Below are 15,496 nucleotides of genomic sequence, written 5' to 3' on the forward strand. Positions count from 1 at the left end.
AAAAATATGCCATAGGTGGCCTCAGCAGAGGGCTTGGAAAGCAGTTAGATCTCCCTTATGTTCTCAAAGAGCTAGCGCAAATCAGAGTTGAGTGCACTCAGAGCATCAAGGAGAATGAGCTGCTAATGCCTGTGCTGTCATTGCTCTCCAAGCTAGTAAGGCCGCTTCACTTTCTACTGTTCAAGCATCCTTCAGCACCTCTAAATCTACTCACACATCAACAGAGCAGCTCTTAGCTGTGACAGATTCCACCAAGTACTCTGGTCAGTCATTCACTTCACATATTTTTTTTTCACTTCTGCTAGCCTCTGTTCAAAAAGAGATTTTAATGGCACAGCACAATACTATTCCCAGAGCACAAAGGAGGTAAAGGAACAGTGTGTATGTCCTCTGCCTTTTGGACTGTAATTGAGGGAGAGGGTGGCAATACATGGCCAAAGGGCATAGGGAATCCAAAGCATTTAAGGGTCATCCTGATCCCCCACAGCACTGTGTTGTGTGGAATCTCTTACAGCTGTGATAAGCAGTTCTAAAGCAACAGCAGATAAGGAGCAAAGCAGTCACTGAATGTCAGCCCTGGAGCAGAAACCTCAGGGCACTAGTGTACGCACCCCCAGAGAGCATGAGGAGACAGGACCAGCATGAGAAAGAGGACTCTTTTGGATGGCCTTGTCTGAGGAGGATCATGAATCAAACAATGAAGCTGAGGTGCAGATTTGCTGTGCATCTCAATGCTGGAGCAGATTTCAGGCAGGACAGAGGACATTATGCTTTATGTGCAGCTGTTTCAAGAGCCCCAGAAGGGTCATTGCAGTCCTCGGAGATTAAAAAGAAGACAGCTAATCTTACTACCACTGAAGGGACCTTCACCCTCCAGGCACAAATCAATATTTGTCAAGAAGTCACCTTTGGTCTACTTTCTTCAAGATGTCTTACTGAATCTTGGTCAGCTGACCAAAGAATTTGACCCTAATAATGTATTGAGCATTTCTTATTTCTAGGGGCAGCCACAAAATAAAGTAAGTAAAATTAAAACCAAGGCAAAAATGTTTTCGCCAAAGTAGCCACCCTCTTTTTTTGGGTGCCAGAATGCACATTTTTGTTTGTCTTACATGGATTTATGGAGAAATATCTGTCAGAAGACTGGATGCTGTAGAAAAGTCTGCTGGGAGAGTCTTCATCATCAGGATCTTTAGCTGTTATATTGGCAACAACAGTACCTGGGCTTTGCTCCTCTGGAATCCTGTAGATTCTTTGTTTTCTACAAGATAAAATAAAAATCAGCAAAGCGCACATCTGTGTTTGCAAGGGCAACTGATTACAGACTTAGCTGAGCAGCCAATTGTAGCAGCAGAGCCATAGCCATGCTTGGCTCAGAGAAGGCTATTTGCAAGTCAGGGTAAATGTCCCAGTCACTGGTTCTGCCAGCTGGACGTGTAGCAATAGCTGAACCGGTATGTGGTCATAAAGGATGACATAGCCACACAAATAAGTGTCCTTCCCCTGAAACTTTTTCACAGAAAACCCAATTTGACTTTCACGGAACCATGGAAGTTGAAGATGGAAGAGGCTGTTAAGTCATTCAGTCCATCTCCCTACAGAGCCACCAGCTTGTAAAGCCACTTGCTTTACTTCCTTCATTTTGCAAGAGGAAAACAAAACCAGATGCAGTAATGTAATTAATTATCTTTTGGAATGAATTCTGGAGGCCTTTTGGGGACAACAGTATTACTAAAAATCTGAGTTGCCCCTGCAGTAGGTGGAGGCAGGGAGGAGCACTTCTGTGGGTGCCCAACAGATGAACATGTTCCAAACTCCCAGCAACATCTGTCTGTCTGATTCATTTTACATACAGAAAATGGTTCTTTACTGCTGTTTGGTATGTCACTGCTTCCAAATTTCCCATGACTTAAGTGAATTTTCTATCTCAGATAGAGTATGGCAGGCAGTTGTGCAGGATTGTTTACAATGGTTGCAGTTGCATGTTCACATGGGTACTCAGGTATGCAATTATGGTACTTAATGTATAAGCAAACCACATGCAAAAGCAGGCATGGGCAAGCACAGTAATTGTGCAAGGATTTTATGAAGGCTGAAACACATACAAACATCTGCTTCAGGAAATCAAAGGGACTTCAAGGTGCTCAAGAGTTCAGAAAAGCATTAGGAGTATGTTTCAAAATTGACTCCTTTTTGCACGTTTTAAACTTCCTATGCCACCACTAAGCTAATGGCCTAGTCTATAGTTCCCATTATAGGAAAGCATGAGCCCTCCATTGTCCTCTGAAAACCAACATCACAGGGCACTTAGCAATTGGAGCAGAGAACTGCAGAGACAGAAGATCCCATGGCTCTGGGTCTTCACTTGCAATTTTAAAAATGGTTAAGAAAACACAGTATCTTCAACTGCTTTTTCAGATCCTACGAAAAGAGGCAAACATACAGGAGGGAAATCACATAGGGTTTTCCCAGTAAATATACCTAACTTACAGCCAGAAGTAAACAAGGAGTTTGTGAAAGCTGTGGAATCAGTGTATTTATTTTTTTTTACTAAGTTTCTATCTCACTTCACTCTTGGCATTGTATCTCTTCCTTGTTCCCCTGTTGCTTTTGGAGTCACTCAGAAACAAAACAAATAGCAACAGATCTCCTTCACTGCTACCAAAAATGCCACCCCAGAATGACTCTCTGATCACTGGGGAATACGGGAGGGACAGATCTAACTGGTTTTGGCTTGAAGTACGGAACTCCCTATGCCCACAGGGACCACAACTCTGTCCTCTCCGTGGACAGTAAACTCACCACAGCTCCACCTTCACAGCCTTACCAGCCCTCCTGCACCCTGCATGGGCCATTGTCCTGTCCCCACCAGATCTTTTGGGCCAAAGCTGGACTTTATTGAATACAACCCCATAGCACTAAGTACTAGTACAGCTGGGAAGGAGTTGGGGGCCACTTCCTACGCAGCTATGTCTGGGCTGTGCCCTGTTGTCCATCTGTCTGCCACCTGTCAGTGGCTTTTTACAGGATGGTTCAAGCAGACATTTTAAACAGTGCAAAGTAGTTGCAAAGGAAGCATGTGTTTGCTTTCTTGTCTTCTCTTTGTTTTCCTGACTCCACAAGTCTTCATTGATTTTAACAGCCAGAAATTCAAAAGGCTGAATGCCAATGTAGTGTTGTGAACACCAAAACCAGATGTGCTTGCATATACTATGGGAACAGTTAAAAAGACCCTTTGAAACTCTGTTCTTGACAGCTTTGATCAGGAGAAAATAAAGAAGGTTTGCTAACTCATCAAGTTTCCCCAGCTCCCATCCCAGCACTAATTATTATAGCATCAGAAAGTACATAGCCCCAGCCTGCAGCACACATTTTAGCAGGGGAGAGGCCATACATGTGCATACTGAGGACAGATCATGAACTGTAACTTGAAGTTCTTTACAAACTGAGCTTCTCTTTTTGGTCTGTAGTGTCAATCTAAAAGGGAGAAGATTCAAATACCAGGACTTATTTGTGCCATATGATAACTGAATCTTGGACCTTAGGTGTTATGGATGCTCAAGTCACTGCAACTTTCATTAATTCAAACAAGTAGATAAATGTTTGAAAGAGTTCCTTTAGCATTCCAGACGTAAGGATAAATACATAGAAATAGCAACATTTGGAGGAAATAATCAGTCTAGAACACAATGTGCAAATGTTGACACTGGGAGGAGGGTTCTTCCTGCTTGTAGTAGTACAGAAACGTGGAGAAAGCTGTTAACCTTATTGATTATTGCAGACATGAGGTTAAAGTATTAATTAAGTAACAACAACAAAAACAATCCATCTCTGTTTCTAACACTTTATTCTTCTGTTTCTTCAGATTCTCCACCACTTTACCTAGCAAGGTCCAGATCCTTGGCCTCAGCCCAGGAACCATGCATTGTTCTGCCTCCACAAAACACCCAGAAGATTGCTCCAAACAAGTGGCTGAAAACCTCTTGGCATGACCCAGGTGCTACACTGTCTTCTCCTCTGCATAGATGGCAGGAGAGCAGACATGATAAATATTCTCAGCAGGAACCTTATAGAGACTCAGGATCAGAAGACATAAAGAAAGTGTCTTGAATCCCTTCAGAGCCTCATGCAAGTGACAGAGATACATCATCAGAATTGGATCGACTGTAATAACTGTCAAGCTCCTGCTTCAGAAACAATCACCCATCATGCTTTTCACAACAGCCTGCTGGTGTATATTCTGTAATCATGTATATTCTTTCCCTTTTTTCCAAATTTTCAACAATATTCCTGATTCCAACTAAAACCCCATTAATCTTCAAAATCTATTTCTGTGTATTATGACACAATTCCCTGCTTATGACACAGAAAGAGACAACGGTGTTTCAAAGATCACCAGAATCGTTTACAAGTGTGTCTGGGAAGAAGAGGAAGGCAGATCAAAAGTGAGACCTTTTTATGTCTAGACATTTCTGCATGAATAAACACTATTATGGTGAAATGCACATCTGCATGAGAGGTAAATTCTATATGATTGTATTCACACAGGGTAACATTCATCTCTTTGTCTGAACTTGTCCAAAGGTCTTTGCATAGCTTTAACCTCTCTAAATGCTAACAAATACAACAAGCTTGTTTGGCTGTTCTTAGTATGAAGGCAGAGCCTGGAAAACTTGAAACTATTAAGAATATAAAAAAGAATAAAAGAGGGAAATGAGGGCAAAGCTTTCCAGTATAAAAACAGGAATCATAACAAAATTAAAATACTGTTTTCAGTAGTATTTTGTTGTTATATTTACTTGCCCTTATGTTGGTGCCAAAGCAGTAAACTGGGAAAACATCTACGTTTCAAGTACAATGGAAGTTTTTCACTCACGTGGTAAAATAAGGTCTTTCATCATTGATATTAATTATATTTATGTTCACTGTTTTAGTCGTGTTGAGTCCATCTGGATCTGTTGCTGTTATATTTAAAAGGTAACTGTTAAATAAGAAAACAAAACACAAATCATGCTGTGGCTATACAGGAAAACATTTCTCTGCCTACTGTAAGCTAACAGACCACATGAATAAAATACACTCTCACCAATGTGGATCTTTCTCATAATCAAATTCTTTTGTGGAAAAAATGGCTCCACTTTCCAAGACCAAGAATGGCACTGATGCAGGGAGCAGTGAATACTGAAATGAAGAAAGCAAGGAGTTAGTCTTTGTAACTTTAAATATCCCTCCATTCACTCTTTGCCTTGTAGAACAGGCCAAGTTATAGTACAGCATTTGCCTCAAACTTTGTGTAATGAAACATGCTGACATACAGATGCCAGCACAAGCCCTGATCATCTGAGCTGAAGCAGCTCAGACTTGGTTGTAAGTGCTTTGCCTGCCAGCGAGCGGAGAGTCAGCCACTGAGCTGCATTAAAGCCCACGCTATACCTCTGTGAGCTCCAGGTCTGCAATGAGAATTTAACATAAAGGCCAGCCAGCAGAGCCACAGCGCCATAGGCAAAAATCAGCTTTATGGTGTCAGCAGAGTACATCCATAAAGAAGAGAGAGAAGAATCAGTGAGGCTGGATTTGGGGGACATAAGAGCTATGGAGGAGGCAATGAAGTTTGCGGGTCCGGATGATGGGAGAGGGCAAGAAGGAGAGAGTGGACTTTCACAGAGTACATGAGGGTTGTGAGAGTGAAGCATGTTCACAACAGCCCAGCGTTAACACGGCTGCCCAGCAGCAGCATGTAGCAGCAGCTGCTCTGGACAGTACACAACACAAACGGGTACAACAGCAGCGCGCAGATGTGGGAAGGACTAGAGTACCCCAACACTGTACACGGTAGGGTGGAAGCCAGCACCCTCCTCCCTGTGGCCATGAGGTAGCTACTACATACCCACCATGTCCTCCCCTGCTATCTTCCACATGCCAAGCCATCACCAATAAGCCCTCAAGGACATTTCCTTTGCTAGTGCAGATGCTAATACTACCCATAAAGTCTGAAGTATGCAACATCAGAGGGTCATGCACCATACAAGTAATCTGCAAAATCCACAGAGCAGATCTGTCCAGGGGATGCAACTGCTCTGGTGTTACCTTTTGGGAAAAAAACAGGAGGTACAGAGAGTTGAGTGAAACGACTTGCCTCCTGCAATGATAGATTTAATTGAAATTGCTTTAAAAAAGTGGCTAGGTGATCACAATTCTTTTAACAATTTTTTGCCAGTTGAACTTTTTAAACTCCCTCTCTGGATTATTATTTTACCTGTTGCCCAGCATTTCTGTATTTGCAGCTTCTTATCATGCCTGAGATTCATCAGGGGTTAGAAGGCGCATGGAACTCCCTGCTATTGCTTTCAGAAACAAATCAGAGCTAAACCCCCAGGCCTCTGCTTCCTTCCTCACCATCTCAGGTCGGTGGTTTAACTGGGCAAAGCCTGAGGATGGACTTCAAGTTAATTGCTCTCTTGAATAATGCTACACTACTCAGGCATCTTGAACTCCATTTCTTGAATGTGCTGTCTTTTACAAAGCCAAAGCCAATAAAGCAAAGCCACAACACAATTCTTAGGTAAGTGCAGTTACTTACCACTTTCCAGAAATTTTTGCTGATACCAAGAGTATTTTTAGATCAGCTAACATTTTCTTAACGTTTGCCCTGGGATTGTCAAAAAGCTGAGATTCAGTTGCCTTGTAAGTGACTTCCTTACTGTCTCATTTAAAAGAATTTATATTTTGATACAGAAGGTTAAAATTTTTAATTTACTTTTAGTCACTCTCAATTACAAGAAATGTTTTGCAAGCTATGTTACAAAAAAAAAAAAAGACAATTTCTACTGTATCTCTGATTAACTATATCAAACTCTGCCTTAAATATCCCTTAATTTTGGAGGGCTAAGAACTCAAAAAACAATTTGTGTCCAAACACTGAGGCTGGGTTTACTTAGTTTATTATTGAAAATTGTTCTTTTTTCCTGACTAAACCTTTTCCTGTGTTCCTGATAAGGAAGGAAGTTGTTGAAAGATGCTGGCAATTAGCATTTCAGATACAGTGGATTCTATCATCTCTGGGGTTTTTTTTCTTTAATACAACTTACTTTGAGATCAGCATTTTCAGGATCAGCTGCATCAACTTGGTAAATGTGTTCTGGAGGTGTTCCTTCCAAGACATAGATCATTACAGCTGCATGGATAGAAGAGTACTCGGTGTTAATTGGGTAAGAATAAAGGACACAGCAGTAAACGTACTGATACCCTGAAGCTGTCCAGATGAATTATTGCCTATTGCATCTTCTCACTTCACAATTCCAAAATCAACACAAAGAGCACAAACACAAGATAAAAAGAAAACAATTGCAGGTCTGTAAACAGGCAAACATCACCATGAGTTGCAATATTAACTGTGCCCATGAGTTGCAATATTAATTGTGCCTTCAGGAGAAAGACTGATCTTTACATACAGCCTATTTTGAGCTGCTCACAGGGTATGGAATGAAATGATGCATTTGGGCTACATCTGTGTCTTTATGTGCTGGTTTTGGCTGGGATAGTTAATTTTCTCCATAGTAGCTACTAGTATGGGGCTGTGCTTTGGATTTGTGCTGGAAACAATATTGATAAAGCTGAGATGTTTTCTTTCCACTGAGCAGCACTTGCACGAAGCCAAAGGCTTTTCTGCCCCTCACCTCACCAGCGAGTGCGCTGGAAGGGCACAAGGAGTTGGAGGGGACACAGCCAGGACAGCTGACCCCAACTGACCAAAGGATAGCTCAGACCATATGACATTGTGCCCAGCATACAAACCTGGGGGAAGAAGGAGCAAGGGGGGTACGTTTGGAGTCACGGCTTGTCTGCCCAAGTCTCCATTATGCATAATGAAGCCCTGCTTGTCTGGAGATGGCTGAACCTGCCTGCCCATGGGAAGTGGTGAATGAATTCCTTGTTTTGCTTTGCTTGTGTGTGCAGCTTTTGCTTTAATTATTAAATTGTCTTTATCTCAACCCATGAGTTTTCTCACTTTTAGTCTTCTGATTCCCCCATCGCACCTGGAGGGGAGTGAGTGAGTGGCTGCATTGGGCTTAGATGCCAGCTGGGGTTAAACCACAACACACTTTACTATGCTGATTGGAAGAACATAGTCCTGTACTGGGTCCTCATCACCACCCCCTCCCTGTTCACCCCCTGCACCCTGCCAGGAGAGCTCAGAGACTTTACTCTTCATTTCTGCTTTTCCTTTACACCTGCGAGTTAAATGAATAGTGAAAGGTCTGCTCTGACTTAAATTCTTGCCTTATTAAGGGTGCTAATTCAGTGCAAAGTGTATTTCTTCCCATGCCAGTAATTCTCACATTTGGGCTATCCTGTACTGGGCCACTGGCAATAGGCTTATCTCTCCTTAGGTAGAGCAATTAATAGAATGTCATGGTTTAACCCCAACCAGCAACTAAGTGCCACACGGTTGCTCACTTACTTCCCTCCCCACCCACCCCCCACCAGTGGTGAGATGAGGAGAATGAGAAAGAATGTAAAACCCATGGGTTGAGCTAAAAACAGTTTAATAATTGAAATAAAATGAAATGTAATTATATTAATAATAAAAAATAATTGTAATGAAAAGGGAGTCAGCAAAAAGAGAGAGAGAAATAACCCACCCCAAAACCCAAGTGATGCACAGTACAACTGCTCACTACGCACTGACTGATGCCCAGCCAGTCCCCCAGCAGCAATCAGCACCCCTGGCCAGCTCCCCCGGCCAGCTCCCCCCAGTTTATATACTGCGCATGGTGTTCTGTGGTATGGAATATCCCTTTGGCTACTTTGGGTCAGCTGTCCTGGCTGTGCTCCTTCCCAGCTTCTTGAGCACCTCCTTCCTCCTCACTGGCAGAGCATGGGAAAATGCAAAATCCTTGACTTAGGCTAAGCACTACTTAGCAACAACGAAAACATCAGCATGTTACCATTATTCTCATGCTAAATCCAAGGCACAGCACTGTACCAGCTACTAGGAAGAAAATTAACTCTATACCAGCTGAAACCAGGACACAGAACAACATATCTTTAGATCACATTATTTGCTTTATGCCCTTTTGTGTCTGCTGGACCTGCTATTTCTGGACTATTAATTTCCACTGTGACCCCTGATGACTGCTGCTTCTCATCACAGCAGTGGGAATCCCAGGGAAGCATAATGAGTTGTTGCCAGAGGACAACAATATTAATATAAAGTTTAATGAGAGGGAGATGCTTTTTCATAACCAGCGAATGCGCAATTAGTGTCTAATTGTGGCTGGTACTGTTAACTAAAGCCACACAGTTAGACAGATCAGACATCTGTGCTTGCCAATTAATGGCAGCTCTAGCTGAGAGTTAAGCTGATGCACTTATTTGTAACAAGCTCCCACGTAAAGTGTGTTTCATGCTGTGCCGATCCCCTGAAGTGTCACATTTAATTATTATTAGATTCCAGCAGCACCCATGATATGCAAGACACCAGCTATAGTGAGAAGATGACACAGCCTCTTCCCTCAGGGAAGCTAATTTGCTTTACAAACTAAGTAGTGTATGGAAGCAAGAGTGTCAACGTGCTTAGGAGGCATTAGTGAAGCAGGCTGAATTTGAGTGGACCTGGTCCGAAACCGTCCAGGCAGACAAGCCGTGCCCTCTGCAGCCGCACACAAAAATCAAGACTGCAGCCCTGCTGACCACACCAAGGGCTGCGAATCCAGCCTACATAATTCCAGCTGCTAGTCCAGACCTGGAGGGGGGGTCAGCAGCCAGCTCCGAATACCTCCCATGAACAGATCACAGTTTGATATTTTCAGATTTAAAAAAAAAAAGAATATTGAATTATTGAATGCTCTTCAGTACAGTGCTGTTAGAATATCAAGACTTCAAACAGGCTCTCAGTACCTTGTGAAATAATAGGAACATATTTTTACTCACTGCCTGAACTGTTCTGTCTGTGTGTGAATACATAATAAATACATCACTATACTCTGTCACCTCATGGTACAACTTTTCCAGGTCCCTCTCATTAGTAAATGAACAAAACGAGATTGCTCAGAGAGTAAGACAATTATTTCCTATCCTATTGATGGCATTGTCCCTTGTATTAAGTACTGCATGGCATGCAAATCCTGCACTGACAACAGCTGGTGTCCAGACTCTCCAGCCTCATTCCTAAGGCTACTGCATGCTCCTCCCCAATGCACCTTTGCCTGTGGTCTGAAAGTAAACCTGGTTAACACCATCTGCCCCATGCAGGAGAAAGAACTCTTTGATTCTACATTTGCACCACCATAGATCATAATCTCTGAGATCACGCTCTTCAAACTGATTTTCCGCTTAATTTCTCATGTGCAGATGCAAATGAAAAATGCAGGTGTAAAACATTGGCAGAGCAGTGTTTTTACTGTTTTCCCTCAGAAATTCTTGCATGTACACAACATACACTTATTTAAATGTGTCTTGCTTTTCCAAATCAGTAACATTTTCAACAAACTACTGAAACATACTCAACAGTTATATCCCCACCAAACATCAAGTTTCTAATACATACAGCTAGGTAGGTATTCATCTTACAAAAAAAAAGAACATGTATACTTAATTGTACAAAAAACATCTTTTTTTTTCTTTTAATTCTTCAGGTGCTTCAAAATGGTCAAATCATTTTTGGTCAAAACTTCAAGAAAACTAAAAGGGCACTTCTTCCAGAGATGAAGTATACCAAATATTTGTGTAAAATAAAGCTCTGATAAAAACAGTGTACCCTTCCTCCCCTGTTTTTCTAAAGGAAAATGCTCAGACCACTTTAACTACATTCACTGTATGCAGCTACATGGGTTTTTAATCTGATGTCATCTTTTCAAATATTGTTCTTTTCAAATACTACCATTATCTTACTTTGAATTGCCATATTTCCTCGAAACACAGGACGCTCATTTTTATCTATTACTTGGACAGTGAGTATGTTAAGGTCAGTTCTTCCAGATGTGTCTTCAACAAAAATTTCTAAATCAAACCTCTTTGGCATAGTTTCATAATCTAGAACAGGGTTTCCAGTGGTAACAACCTGAAAAGAAAAAAAAAATACCATTAGCACATGATGCAAAAGATGTAAGTTATAGTCTATATGAATGAAATCAAGTAAAGTGACACTTTCCATCAGTAAATGGTAATTTAGGTCACCTTCTACTTGCTGGCACATTTCTTGCCAGTGGCAGAAACGTGAGAAAAACAGAGTGGAAAGCCCAAAATGTTGTGGCTTCATAGAGCAACTCAAGGACCTCCTGTGTGAAGGACAGTTTGAGGAGGAGAAAGCCTGGAAGGAGCTGTCCTGCCTCACAGGCAATACTTTGCCTTACAGGTCAGGACTACACTTCGCAAGTACTTCTCTGTGCCAAGTCTTCACCTTTCCACACCAAGCTCCAGAAGCAGTTGAGGTGTGACGAGGCTGAAAACTGGGAGGAAGCCCTTCAGGACACAAGGGCAGCTTCACTATTTCTGTGAGTCAGGAGCATGAAAGGGAAGACCTTTTACTTGCAATAAGGGGAGAGCGGGGGGCAGGAAACAGTATAGTCTAGCAGGTAGCAGCCCCTGCCTTGTATAAGGTGTGTCTGGGAGAAGACTTGCAGGAAACCACAGGACGAAGGGAGCTGCAAAAGCACACTGTACGAGAGAGGGACCATAACTGTTTGGTGAAAATGCCAAACTCATTAAAAAACAACTTAAGCCTTAAGTTTTACAAGATTGATAAGGCAAATATTTGCTTTGTTTGTTTTTTTAATGCTTCCAGCTTTGCATATTGCCTCAACACAGAATATGTACAAGCACAAGACTGACACTCCATGAAAAAACATTAAATACATTCCTTTTGGAATTAGGATGAGTCCCAAGCAACAGCAGGATGCTGAAAGTTGCGTGCCTCAATCTTCACTGCTGAAGCTAATAAAGAAACAAGAACTTCCCTTTCTTGGACAAGAAAGGAAAATGTGACTGTCAAATTTGCTGTGTAGCTAAAAAACTGTGAAGCTTGAACACAGTAGCAGGGTGCTGTGGAAATGGAGAAGAGTTGAGGCTCAGAAGTATGTGTGACAAGGAGTGTGTCAGTGTATTCACAATACTGCAGAATGGAGGAGCCTGGAGATGATGCAGGAGAACAACAAAACAAATCCTTGATTTTAGATGAGATGCCATGGCCAGAGGACAAAAGTGATTTCAGCACAATTAGGAGTCAGAAGTCAAAACAGAGCCAATTAATAAAGACAGTTGGAGGAGAGTGAACAGGAACACAAACATTTTATGCCTTCTGGTATGTAAAACAGGTGCTCTCTGGAACCTCATGGATCTTTCTGTTATAGTACAGGAGAAAAAACCTGTGTCCTGGATGGTCTCCTTCTCTCCTATATTGCACAAATAGCAGTTTCCCATAAAAGTGATGCTAACTCAGAAAAAAACATTCTACAAAAGCTTGTAACACCAGTGGGAAGGTTGATCTCCAAAATAAATGTTTGCTGGAGAACTAAATACAGTAAACAGATGCAATTAATTCAAAATGAGAAACTGTCCAATTCTAAGCAGAAATTATGTGCTCTGGGGATTACCCCTCCAGTTCACAGCCAAATATTTTTATTGGTGGTGTAACTACATCCAGACTGCCTAATTATGCATCTTCTATCCTCCTTTATAGAGACCTTGCAAGTGAAGATGTGACTCTAGATGGCCTCTTTCTAGATTGCTTTTGAGAACAGCTTGCCACTGGCATAGGCTGTGAGCCACAGTTCACCTCTCCTCCAGGTAGGAGCAATGCCTACTGATAATGGCAACACTGTACACACTTGAAGCAGCTGCACACTTCATGAAAGGGGATCTAGAGTCACCCCATAACTGTCTACCCCTCATTCCACCTGAGAATTTCACTGCTCCCTGCTCCCCCCTTCACTCCCACGATGCAGAGAGAGCACCACTAACAGCATCAAGGCAGCCGCAGGCAGCAGTATGTTTTCATGCATTCAACATATCTTCTGCCCACGGGATTCTTCAAACAAGAGTAAAGTGAGGAGGAATGGGCAGGGCTCAGATCTCAGAAACTGTGACGTTCTCAGAATCTCAAAATATATCAGAAATTGTGATATTGCCTTGGCTTGCTGCAACAGGAGAAAATGTGCTTCATAAATACAGAAGAGCCTGTGCTAACAGGTACTTAGCTCATCTGCAAACCTCATAATTCATACATGAAATACTGTCTTTTTCTATATCTTAGCAAAGATTTAATGGCAGTAGGTAGAGCTGAAGTATCTCATTTTGGATCACATCACTTTTGCAGAATGTTGTACAGATCTGCCACAACACAGAATAAATAATCAGAAGTAGCAATCCTCATCACATAAATGAACCAAGAATACTTGTGTATTTATCCTTGTCTTATGAGTTGTAATTAGCACTCAGCTGCTAATTTGCAGAATTTGTATGTAGCTTGCTTTATTATTTTCTTATGACTGATATTCACTGGCCCAACTTCTTTGTTCTAGTTCCTCAAGTGAGATTAAAACCCCTGTAAACAGCTACAGTGTAAGCAAGGCATACAAGGGCTCACAGGCCATTCTGGTAATGGGGCTGTGGTATGAAATTAATATAAATTGGTGCTTTGGAAGACAGTCTCCAGCCTACACTTTCTTGGCCATTCATTTCCATTATTGTGTCACACTCTGCACTGTGCTTGAACAAGAATTTCTCTATCATGCCTGCCATTAAAAAAAATCAAGAAGAGACCTTTTATCTATTTGCAGACTTATTTTCCCTCCAGATTAATTTCTCAGTCCCACTCAACAAGCAGCAACATAAACTGCTTGTGCTGCACAGCATAGAGAAGGCATGGGACAGGAGCAAACAGGTATAAGAAAGGGCTATGTTTTGCAGCAGAATGGATAGCTTTGATTCAAAATGCCAAAATACAGCCTAGGGAGTCCCACATTACAAATTCTCTGTCAGCAAAGCCATCTAAAGGTATGTATCCATTTCCTTCTGCCTGTTACATCCCCTCAGCTGACCCAGTTCAGCTGTTTGTGCAGCCACATCCTATGCTTCACATGTGAAAGAAGGCTTTTCTGAGAGTTTTTTTTAACCATTTCACTGATCTGGCTGGGGAGCAGGTAAAGAACCAGCAGAGCTGGCACAACCAAGCTTTGTACTGTGCTGGGAGAGAGCAGTGGAACAGCAGCAGCTCCTTGAAGGCAGGTTGAACCAGTGAGCTGCAATTACCTGTGGTCACAGTCTTACTTTTCCCAAATTTCCCCCCCAGAAACACCAGCAAAGACAACAAGAAAAGAGCCCTTGTATCAGTTCTGTGAAAACCTGAAATTTCTTGGAAACACCCAGAAAAATGTATTCAAATTAACTGTTTAAGACTCTGCTCAGTGCCTGTCTGTATCTTTTAAAGACACTGTCACTGTTCAGGCTCAAACACACAAGCAAGTTACAATGGTATAACAAGTTATGTGCCTGAACACTCATTGCTAGTGACAAATGTGAGCTAATACTTGCTAATTTATCCAGAAATGAAAATTAGCCTGAAGTAAAAGGAATTGCTTTGCATTTGCCATAGGACAAGAGCATGCAATAAACAGAAAGAGATCACAGATGGGTGGAAGTGTGGTAACTTCTTACCTCAAGATAACTTCCTCATGTGTCACAGCCTTCATTCAGAATCAAATATGATTTTGACCTGACTCAGCTTACTTTATTTTGGAAGCGAGTCAAATTCATTTTAATTCTAGGTGAGAGTGACCCAACAGAAGCTGCATGTAGTTTAACTAAAGCATTTTAAATTCATGGTGACTTTATATAAATTGAAAAACTATGGACAAATCCTCAAAAGAGAAGTAGGTCCTATATGTCCTTCTCCACCTCTTATTTTCCAAAAATCACATTTTTTCTATCATGGAATCAATGGAATTATTGTGATATGTGGGTTTTGTCTAGATGCAATTAAAAATTATAATCACTATTGCTATTCATTTGTCATATCCATTACAGCATGTCCAAATACTACCACAGTCTGCATTTGCAACTCTTTTCTGATTAAATCATAAGGCACTGTGCTCTCGGTGCTTAGTAATCCAGGAAACATCAGCCTACATGACCAAACATTGTTCAAGCTAAAGGTAAAACTCACCCTGTATTCAAGACCTCCTCTTGATTCAATATCAAAAGCCTCTGTAAGTGGATTTGAATTTACTATGGTAGGAAGTATTGCAACGCCTTCAGAAGACAATGGAGAAACAGTTACGTTAAAGGTATAAACTGAAACACCAGCTGCTGCATTTTCTTCGACGGTGCTTGTTGCAGGTAAGCCCTTAAGCAACTGGGTTCTTCTTCCTGCAAGATGAAAATGAATGTAAAATTACTTCTGGGAATCTTAGGCTAGCAGGAGCACACAGCTTGTGCCAAAAGCTGCCATTATTAATGCACAAAACAGCCCGATTCTCTTCTTGCTTATGAATGGTGG

At 41.6% G+C, this 15,496-nt stretch overlaps 1 protein-coding gene across 1 annotated transcript in view; it reads right to left on the reverse strand.

The window, feature by feature from the left end:
• Window positions 1-15,496, reverse strand: part of CDHR3 (cadherin related family member 3) — a 66,457-nt gene that overhangs the window by 22,530 nt on the left and 28,431 nt on the right. The window contains exons 2-8 of the mRNA XM_056340675.1: window positions 15,164-15,366; window positions 10,894-11,062; window positions 7,089-7,174; window positions 5,087-5,181; window positions 4,877-4,981; window positions 3,883-4,017; window positions 1,113-1,261 (exon numbers count right to left, since the gene is read on the reverse strand). Coding sequence (XP_056196650.1) covers window positions 1,113-1,261; window positions 3,883-4,017; window positions 4,877-4,981; window positions 5,087-5,181; window positions 7,089-7,174; window positions 10,894-11,023 — 700 coding nt within the window. The 5' untranslated portion in view covers window positions 11,024-11,062; window positions 15,164-15,366. The remainder of the gene's footprint in view (window positions 1-1,112; window positions 1,262-3,882; window positions 4,018-4,876; window positions 4,982-5,086; window positions 5,182-7,088; window positions 7,175-10,893; window positions 11,063-15,163; window positions 15,367-15,496) is intronic.

Source organism: Falco biarmicus, chromosome 5 (genome assembly GCF_023638135.1).
Source record: "Falco biarmicus isolate bFalBia1 chromosome 5, bFalBia1.pri, whole genome shotgun sequence".
Lineage (NCBI taxonomy): Eukaryota > Metazoa > Chordata > Aves > Falconiformes > Falconidae > Falco > Falco biarmicus.